Here is a 10,582-nt window from a genome sequence, read left to right on the forward strand (position 1 = left end):
AACCCTGGCTTTTGACAGGAAGTGGATGAATATGGAAGATTTACTGCTGAGTGAAGCAAGCCAGGCTATGAAGGAGAGGCATTGTATGTCCCCACTTAATATATACCGAGTGTCTGCACTCTGTGACTGAAACTAATTGACTAAAGGATTTAGAAACACAGTATATGGATGCAAATACCAGATATAGTGTGTGTGAAAGAGGAGGGTCTGAGGAAGGACACTTAGAAGAAAAATAGGGAAGCAAACATTAATGGCACAAAGAATTCTGGTGTTGAATGTCTTTTATAATTTTATCAACTATACTAGGGAGAAATTTTCACCTGTTGAAATATCCCTTTTGTAAGCCAAGTAATAATGTGATTTAATGTATAAAAGAAAATAAAATTTAAAAATAAATAAATTAAAATTCAATTAAATTAATAAAATGTGAAAAAATGTAAAAATAAATAAATGATAAAAGTACAATGATTAAATGTAAACAAAATAAATAAACAAGTTAAAAATAAAAACTACTTTATAAAAACAGAAAGTAGTACATGCTCCACCAGATGTCCAAAATCATTTCAGGGACACAAGAGATATGAAAAGCAAGAAAATATCTCTCCACCAAAGAAAGAAATTTTTTCAACAGCACACTACTAAGAAAACAAAATCCAAGAAATAATTGACATGGAATTCTGAATAATGATGTTCAGTGTACTCAATGAAATACAGAAGAATTTAGATTAAACAATTCGATGAGATCAGGGGAAGAACCCATGATAGGAATTAGAAATTTCATATCTAGAGAAGCATCTTTTAATATAAGCAATATAGCAATCTTGGAGATGAAGAATTCAGTATAAGAAAATAAATTCATTTGAGATCATCAACAACAGGCTATTACAAGCAAAATAAAGAATCTCTGATCTGAATTTCATTTCTTTCTTTTTTTATTTTGGAAAGGTTTTTACTATAGGGCGTGTGCGCTCGCCAGAAATACAGAGAGAGAGAGACAGAGAGATAGAAAGTGAGAAATCATCCCCTAGGGGGGATGGCCATGCTGCAATCCCTTCTCCTCCATTCTCCTCTCAAGATCTTGGCCACGCATGTACACATGCCAGCATGAGTTTAAGCCACCGGGTCCAGGACTCAAACCGCAGTCGGCTACATGGGAGTTCAGCGACGCAGCCATTACACTAACTGCTGGTCCCCAGAATCTTTAAATTTGAAGACAGGACTCTTGAAACAGCCTAGTCACACAAAAACAAAGAAAATAAATAAATGAAGAAAATACATGTGACAGCAAACAGACACCATTAAGCAGACAAATATTTATATACTGGTAATTCCAAAAGGAGACTGGGTGGGAATATGCATAGAAAACATGTTTCATGAAATAAAAACTGAAAACTTCTCAATTCCAGAGAGAGATACAGACATCCTGACTCAGGAAATATAAAGCATGACAAAAAGATTCACCTCAGAAAGATACACTCTGAGACAACATTATAGTCAAACATTCAAAAATCAAATGCAAAGAAAGAATCCTAAAAGAGCAAGAGAGGAGGAGCATCAAGTCACATATAAAAGAATTTCCTCAGACTAACAACAGACTTCCTAGAAGAAATCTTGTAGGTTAGGAGGGAAGGGATAATACATTCAGAATTTTGAAGTATGAAACTTTTAGCCAAGAATACTATATAAAGGAAAGCTATTCTTTTTTTTTTTTTTTGAGAGGTTTTCGCTATAGGGCACGTGCACTCGCAGACAGAGAGAGACATAGAGACAGAAAGCGAGAAATCACCCCCCAGGGGGGATGGTCACGCTGCAATCCCTTCTCTTCCATTCTCCTCTCGGGATCTTTGGCACGCTCGCACCCGCCCCCAGCGTGAGTTTTAAGCCACCGGTCCGGAACGCAAACTGCAGTGGACTACGTGGGAGTCCAGCGACATAGCCATTACGCTAACTGCTGGTTCTCAAGGAAAGCTATTCTTCAGAACAGAAGAAGAAATAAGACTTTTACTACACCAAAAGACTTCACCAGTATTAAATTATACCTTCAAGAAATATTTAAAACAATTAGAGGCAAAAGGATGGTAAAAGACCCTGACAAAACCATGTGAAAGTATAAAATTTCCCAGTAGAACAGTAACAGAAATGATTAAAAGAAAAAAGGAATCAAATTTTATCAAACGACAGTGGACTACTTGGGAGTCCAGCGACATAGCCATTACGCTAACTGCTGGTTCTCAAGGAAAGCTATTCTTCAGAACAGAAGAAGAAATAAGACTTTTACTACACCAAAAGACTTCACCAGTATTAAATTATACCTTCAAGAAATATTTAAAACAATTAGAGGCAAAAGAAAGGTAAAAGACCCTGACAAAACCATGTGAAAGTATAAAATTTCCCAGTAGAACAGTAACAGAAATGATTAAAAGAAAAAAGGAATCAAATTTTATCAATATAGAAAAAAAATTCTAGAAATAATAAATGCATATAGTAAAGTGGCAGGATACAAAAGTAACAAAAAATCTATAACATTTCTACGTACAAACAATAAGCAGATAGAGAAGGAACTTAAGAAAGTAAATTTACCACAGCCACAAAAAGTATAAGATACATAAGAATAAAACTAACCAAGGAAGTTAAAGACCTCTGTAAGGAAAACTATGAAAACTTTAAAAAGGAAATTGAAAAGGACACAAAAATGTGGAAAGACATCCCATGTTCCTGGATTGGCAGAATTAATATAATCAAAATGGCAATCCTACCCAAATTAATATACATATTTAATACAATCCCTATACAATTACAAGGGACATTCTTCACAGATCTAGAAAAGACAATCATAGAATTTGTCTGGAGTCATAAAAGACCCCATATTGCCAAAGCCATCCTGAGCAAGAAGAGTGGAGTAAGTGGCATCTCTCTTCCAGACTTGAAAATATATTACAAATCTGTGATAATCAAAACAGCATAGTATTGGCACAAAAACAGACAAGAGGACCAATGGAACAGACTACAGATCCCAGAAAGAAACACCAAAACATACAGCTAACTGATTTTTGACAAACGGTACCAGTCAATCTAGTGGGTAAAGGAAAACTTCTTTAGCAAATGGTGCTAGAAAAAGTTGGTATTCAACTGCACAAAGATGAATCTGAAGCCCTTTTTGTCACCACTAACCAAAATGAACATGAAGTGGATAAAAGATCTAAACCTAAGACCGTAAACCATAAAACGACTGGTGGAAAACGCTGGGGAAACTCTGGGACACATTGAGGTCAGCAAAGAATTCTTAAGCAAAACCCCCAAAGCACAGGAAATAATCTCCAAAATAGATAGCAGGGATTTACATCAGATTAAAAAGCTTTTGCACAGCAAAGGACACAAAAATTAGTGTGAATTGACAACCCTTGGAATGGGAGAGAATTTTAGTTAATTATGCCTCAGACAAGGGACTAATAACCAGAATACACAGGGAACTCAAATGGCTTTCCCAGAAGGAAATTATTAACCCAATTAAAAAATGGGAAAATGAGTTGAATAAACAACTCTCTAAGGAAGACATTTGAGCAGCCAAAAAAACATATGGAAAAATACACAATGTTCCTCATGAAAAGGGAGATGCAGATCAAAACCAAAATGAGATACCACCTAACCACAGGCATAATGGCGAAGATTAAAAATATATATATTTGATAAGTACTGGTGGGAATGTGATGAAAGGCGAACTCTCCTTCAGTTTTGGTGGAAATGTAAATTGGTCCAGCCAGTGTGGAGAACAATAAGGAGGTTTCTCAAAGACTTTCAAATAGAACTACCATATGATCCAACAATTCCAGTCCTGGGTATCTACCCAAAGGACAGGAGAACGATGCTCAGTCGGAAAAGTGGTTACACAACTATATTTATTGCAGATTTATTTACAATTTCTAAGACATGGAACCAACTCAAATGTCCACAAACAGATGAATGAATTCAAAAAGTGTGGCACATATACTCTGTGAAATACTATTCAGCCATAAAAAAAAAATAATAAAAAATAAGGCCCTGGAATTAGAAATTGGACAAATGTGGAAGATTTGTTGCTGAGTAAAACAAGTCATTTTATGTCTTCTCTTAATATATACTGACTGTCTACATTCTATGATAGAGACGGAAAGACTGGAGGACATAAAACATTGAAAATTGTTATGGACAATAGACACAAAGTGAAAGGAGAGTGTGGAAAGGGAAGAGCATAGGAAAAGAAACTTGGGGAAAGAAATAGACAGGTTAAGACTTTTTTTTTTTTGAGAGGTTTTTGCTATAGGATGTGAGTGCTCGCCAGAAATACAGAGAGAGACAGAGAGATAGAAAGAGAGAAATCACCCCCCAGGAAGGATGGCCACTCTGCAATCCCTTCTCCTCCATTCTCTTCTCAGGATCTTGGGCATGCACGCACATGCGCCCAGCGTGAGTTTAAGCCACTGGGTCCAGGACTTGAACCATGGTCGACTACATGGGAGTTCAGTGATATAGCCATTACGCTAACTGCTGGTACCCAGGTAAGACATTTGTGGGGCACAGATATGGTTTATTATTTGTATAGTATTCTCAACTGGGGTGAACTGAGGTGTATATCATGCTGGGTAAAGTGTCTTTATAATCTAAACAATGTATAGCTATTGAATGTATAAATAATAAAAAAAAATTCAAAAAGAAAACTAACAGAGCAAAAATAAATGATAAGAAAGAATAGTGGAAACACAAACAAGAAAATAAACAAAGTGACAAGAGTAGGCCCACATAATCAATAATAACCTTGAATGTAAATAAGTTAAACTTCTCAATCAAAATATAAAGATTGGCAGAGTCAATATCTACCCAAAGGACAGGCGAACACTCAATCAGAAAACTTTGCACATCAATGTATATTGCAGCATTATTCACAATTACCAAGACATGGAACCAACCTAAATGTCCACAAACTGATAAATGGATTGGAAAAGTGTGGCATATATACTCCATGGAATACTACTCAGCCATAAAAAATAACAAGACCCTGGCATTTGATAGAAGGTGGTCAGATATGGAGGCTCTATTGCTAAGTGAAGTAAGCCAGGCTATGCAAGAAAGATATTGTGTATATCCACTTAATATATCCCGACTATCCACACTCTATGGTAGAGAGCGAAATATTGGAGGACATCAAAGCAATGAAAGTACTTAATGAGAGTAAGACAGTGTGGAATGGGGGGGTGAAGAGAAAAAGATAGAGAAAGATAACAAGAGAACAAATAGAGAGGCAGGACATTAGTGGGAGACAGATACGGCTTATTACGTGTTGATGATGACATGTATAGTATTCTCAACTGGATTGGTCTGAGAAGTATTTCATGATGGGTGAAGTCTTTTTACAAGCAAAATGAGAAATCATGATTGTTCAAAAAATAAATAGAATAATAAGAATGATTGGGAAAAACAATGAAAAGATATTGAATGATGAAGTGGGGAAATTAATATCTCTGTATTGACTGCAATGCATGGCATTCCCTTTTTGAAAAAGCAATGTAATACACTGTAAAGTTATATGCAATCCAATGTAATATAAACAAGATTATGATAAAAAAAAGAAACTCAAAAAAAAAAAAAAAAGACAAGACACCACTGTATGCTGCCTACAAAAAATACTTACATCATCTGTAAAGACATACAAAGACTGAGAGTGAAGGGGTGGAAAGAGACATTCCATGGGTGTAAACCAAACCATGGATGGAAATGGAAAATAAAAATGAGTGATAGTAGTTATCCTAAAATCAGATAAAACAGCTTTCAAGCCAACATTTGTAAAACATAACAAAGCAGTTTACTATACAATATTGTTAAAAGAATATAACACTTTTAAATGTATGTGCACCCAATAATTAAGTATCCCATTATATAAGACAAACACTACTAGACTTCAGACAGAGATAGATTCTAATGCAATAATAGTATTTCAACACCCCACTCTTATCATTAATTAGATAGGTCATCTAGCCAGAAAATCAACAAAGAAACAGGAGAGTTAAACAGCATCATAAACTAAATGAACCTGACACATTTGCAGAAAATTTCCCCCCACAGTCATTTGCAGAAGATTTCCCCCCACAGTCATAGAATATACATTTTTTTCATGAGAATTTGATACAGTCTCTTGTATCAATCATATAGTAGGCCATAAAATAAACATCAAGGAATTAAAAAAAATAGAAATCATATAAAGTATCTTTGGATATGGAATATAATGGAATAAAACTAGAAATCAACCAGAACTGTGAAAATACACAAATACATGGAAACTAAACAACAAAACAACATTCTACTGAATAACTTTGGAGTCAGTGAGCAAATTAAGAAATAAATTTTAAAATTTCTCTAAAGAAATCAAAATTAAAATAAAGTATACCAAAATCTGTGGGATACAGCAAAAGTAATCATAAGAGGGAAGTTTGGAGTAATAAACACTCACATGATGAAAAAAAATGACAACTCAATTATGTATTTTAATGAATTTGAAAAGTAATAATAAATCCAAAAGTAGAAGGAAAAATATAATAAAACTCAGAGTAGATAAAAAAAAAAGAACTACAGACCAAAAAATTATATTGTTGACAAAAAATTTGATCAACCATTAGCTAAACTAATGGAGTAAAAAGAGAGATAACCTCACTTAACACAATCAGATATAAAAAAGGAGATACTACAAATGATACCATAGATACAGGAAAGATTATTAGAGACTATTATATATTCCAACAAGCTAGACAACCTACAGTAGTTGAATAAACTCCTAGGTCTACACAATCTACCAAAATTGAACCAGGAAGAAATAGAAACATGAACAAACCAGTAATAAAGACGAAATTGAATCAGTAACAAAAAATATTCCAACAAGGGAAAACTCAGGTCTACATGGGCTCACTCCTGAATTTTATACATCTTTTGAAAAGAACAAAGACCAATTCTTCTTTTCTTAAAAAAAAGTGCTAGAAAGTACATGTACTCACCATAAGAGAGAGAAAGAGACAGAAGGAAAGTCACCAAGCAGCCTCCCCATGGAGGACAGTCACATTCCATCTCTTCTTTCAGGATTTTGCACACATATGCACATACACTTGTTTTTCAGGCTTATTTTTTTCAAGCTTCATTTCAAGCTGCCAGATCTGTGTCCAAATCATGCAGTCAACCATGCGGCATCCAGGCAACTTAACCATCATGCCAATGGCCAGCCCACCAATTCTTTTTTTTTTTTTTTTTTTTTTGAGAGATTTTTGCTATAAACGGGGTTTTTTGAGAGATTTTTGCTATAGAGCGCGTGCGCTCGCCAGACAGACAGAGAGAGAGACATAGAGACAGAAAGCGAGAAATCCGCCCCCAGAGGGGATGGGGGATGGTCACGCCGCAATCCCTTCTCTTCCATTCTCCTCTCGGGATCTTGGGCACGCACGCACATGCGCCCGGCATGAGTTTTAAGCCACCGGGTCCGGGACGCAAACCGTGGTCGACTACGTGGGAGTCCAGCGACATAGCCATTACACTAACTGCTGGTTCTCCAGCCCACCAATTCTTAAACTATTCCACAAGATCCAAGTGGAGAGAATCCTCCCAAACTCATTTCACTAGGCCATTATTACCCTAACATCAAAAGAGGACAAGAGATCAACAACAAAAAAGAAAACTACAGACCAATATCACTGATGAACATATATGAAAAAATCCTCAGCAAATATCAGCAAACTGAATTCAACAGCACATGAAAAAGTTTACACCACGATCAAGCAAGATTTATGCCAGAGAGGCAAGCCTGGTTTAACATTAGCCAATCAACAAATATAATACATCCTCTAAAGAAGGAAAGAGAGGGCGAGCTTGTGACCTGGTGGTTATATGAGGTGGACCCCACATGTAGATGTGTGTATACAAAATTCCCAAAAAAGGGAGAAATTGAAGAGAAAGGTTGTGGCATAACTATTCACCATCGGGGTGCTTTTTCACTTTTTTTCCTCTCTCTCTCTCTCTCTTTCTCTCTTTATCCAGTGAGTGCATGCACCCTCTGGCAATTTTCTTTTTTAAGAAGAAATGATAGGTAAATACCACATGGTCATATAAATTATTGTAGGAAAAGCATTAGATAAAGTACTTTTCTTCATGATTGATATTCTAAACAAATTAGGTATAGAATGCATATACCTCAATATAAGAAAGTCCAAATATGACAAGTCATAGCCAAATCATACTAAGTTAGGAAAAAATGAAAGCTTTACCTACATAAACTGGAATAAGACAATGATGTCCACTTTCTCTACTCCTACTCCACATAATACTGGAAATTCTTGCTAAAACAGTTGGGCAAGATAAAAATTCAGGACATGCAAATTGGAAAGGAAGTTCAATTGACCCTGTTTTCAGATGACATAGCTATATTCATCGTAAAACCTATGATTCACCCAAAAATTCTTAGAATTGATAAATGAATTCTAAAAAGTGGCAGAACTAAAAATTAGCATACAAAAATCAGTAGCCTTCTTATATACTAGCAAAAACTAGTTAAAAATAAATTTAAAAAGTAATTGCATTTATAAGAGCCACAACATGCTCATAGTGAGTGCAGACACCACCCCAACTCCAGGTTTGAATTTCAAACTTGGGGCACATTAGCTGCAACAGTCCATGCTTTCTAGGCCTGTCCACCATGAGACTTTGGCTCCAGTCTTAGCAGGCTTATCCTTGAAAGTGTAGCCCCACTGCCCAGGTCTGACTTTCAAACATGCCTTTTGATGCACACAACTTGAGGCTGTTCACTAAGTCATATCTCCTTAGCTCATCCCCAGCTCATCAGAAGCTGAAAGGCTGGTAGAAGAGCCAATCATGTGATGCTAACTATATAAAATTTACCTACTCTGATTTAGAAGACACAGCGTTCTTAACAGAAAAACTCCTAGGATCTAGGATGATGTCCTGTCCTCTCATACTACTGATTCTTTTCTAATAAATAACAAGAAGTGCACACTGAATCAGGCAACAAAAATCAGAACAGAGACAGAGGAAATATGAGAAAACGGAATAATTCTATCTCAAAGGAACAGTTACTCCTCACCAACAATGGAGACTGTGAAAAAATTCAGAGAAATGTTAGAAAAAGAATTTTGAATATCCACTGTGACAGAACTCAATGAGATGCAAGAGAGAATAGACAATTCCAGAAAATGAGAAGATAATTGCAGACATAAAAGAAGAATTTCATAAAGAGACAGACACAATAAAAAAAATAAATCAAACAGAACTTCTGAACATGAAGGACACAATACAATAAAGTCTCTCAAAAGCATTAATAGAAAATTGGACCACACAGAAGAAAAAAATTCTGGGACCAGCAGTTGGTGTAATGGTTATGTTGCTGGACTCCCATGTAGTTGACCACGGTTCATGTCCTGGGCCTGGTGGCTTAAACTCATGCCTGGAGCATGTGCGTGCATGTCCAAGATCCTGTGAGAAAAATGGAGAAGGGATTGTGGCATAGTCGAAACCCTGGGGGTGATTTCTCACTTTCTGTCTCTCTGTTCCTCTCTGTCTTTCTGGTGAGTACACACACCCTATAGCAAAAACCTCTCCAAAAATAAAAAAAGAAGAAGAAAAAATTTCTGACCTTAAAAACAAAGTATCCAACATAGATTAAATCAACAAAAATAATGAAAAAAAATGTGAATAACATACAGGAAAATGTAGACAACATTAAGTGCCTAAATATCCTTATAATGGATATCCCAGAAGGTAAAGAAGCTGGTAAAGGCAAGGAAAATGTCTTCCACAAAATATTGTCTGAAAACTTTCCAAATAGAGAGAAACAAAGTGAAATTCTAACCCAAGAAATAAAAAGAATCCCCAAATACAATCAATATAAAAAGATCCTCCCCAGGTGAGTCAAAGCCAGACTGGTAAAAGTCAAAGACAAAGACAAGATTCTAAAAATGGCAAGAGAGAAATGTCAAGTTACTTACAAAGATTATCCAATTAGGATAACAACAGACTTCTCAACTGAAACAATGCAGGCAAGGAAAAAAACGGTAAAAAAAAATTCAAAATATTAAAAGAAAGACAATCTCAACCAAGAATAGTATATCCAAGAAGATTATCCTATAAATGGGAAGAACAAATAAAATCATTCTCAGGTAAACAAAAAATGAAAAAATATTACAAATACTAGACAGTTCTTTAAGAAGTACTGAAGGGAGTACTAAACTAGGAAAACTAAAGAATACATAGAAAATTGTAAAAATGCAATCAAGAAAATAGCTAAGAAAATGATAGGTATAAGCCAAAAAATATTGATAATAAATAAATCAATAATAGATTAAGCTCTCCAACTATAAGACACAAGCCAGCTTAATAGATAAAAAACATTGAACATAAAACAAATAAAAAACAAAGCAGAAGACCACATCAGGAGGCTGCTTCAGGCCTCTTCCTGCTTTCCAACCTGTCCCAGGTACATCTGTCTGCCACCATTATCCCTGGAGCCTGTGCTGCTCTGGCCCAGGGAGCAGTGGCAGCCCATGAGGGCAACTGAGGC

General features: G+C 35.7%; 1 protein-coding gene across 6 annotated transcripts in view; it reads right to left on the reverse strand.

The window, feature by feature from the left end:
• Positions 1-10,582, reverse strand: part of HEPH (hephaestin) — a 100,673-nt gene that overhangs the window by 23,904 nt on the left and 66,187 nt on the right. The window contains exon 13 of one of the 6 annotated variants that reach the window (XM_027766978.1): positions 1,132-1,232. The exons of the other annotated variants lie outside the window; for them this stretch is intronic. Within the exon in view, the coding sequence (XP_027622779.1) occupies positions 1,174-1,232 (59 nt within the window). The 3' untranslated portion in view covers positions 1,132-1,173. Of the gene's footprint in view, positions 1-1,131; positions 1,233-10,582 lie in introns of those variants that run through there. 6 annotated transcript variants of the gene reach the window in all.

This window comes from Tupaia chinensis, unplaced genomic scaffold (genome assembly GCF_000334495.1).
Source record: "Tupaia chinensis unplaced genomic scaffold, TupChi_1.0 Scaffold143798_1, whole genome shotgun sequence".
Lineage (NCBI taxonomy): Eukaryota > Metazoa > Chordata > Mammalia > Scandentia > Tupaiidae > Tupaia > Tupaia belangeri.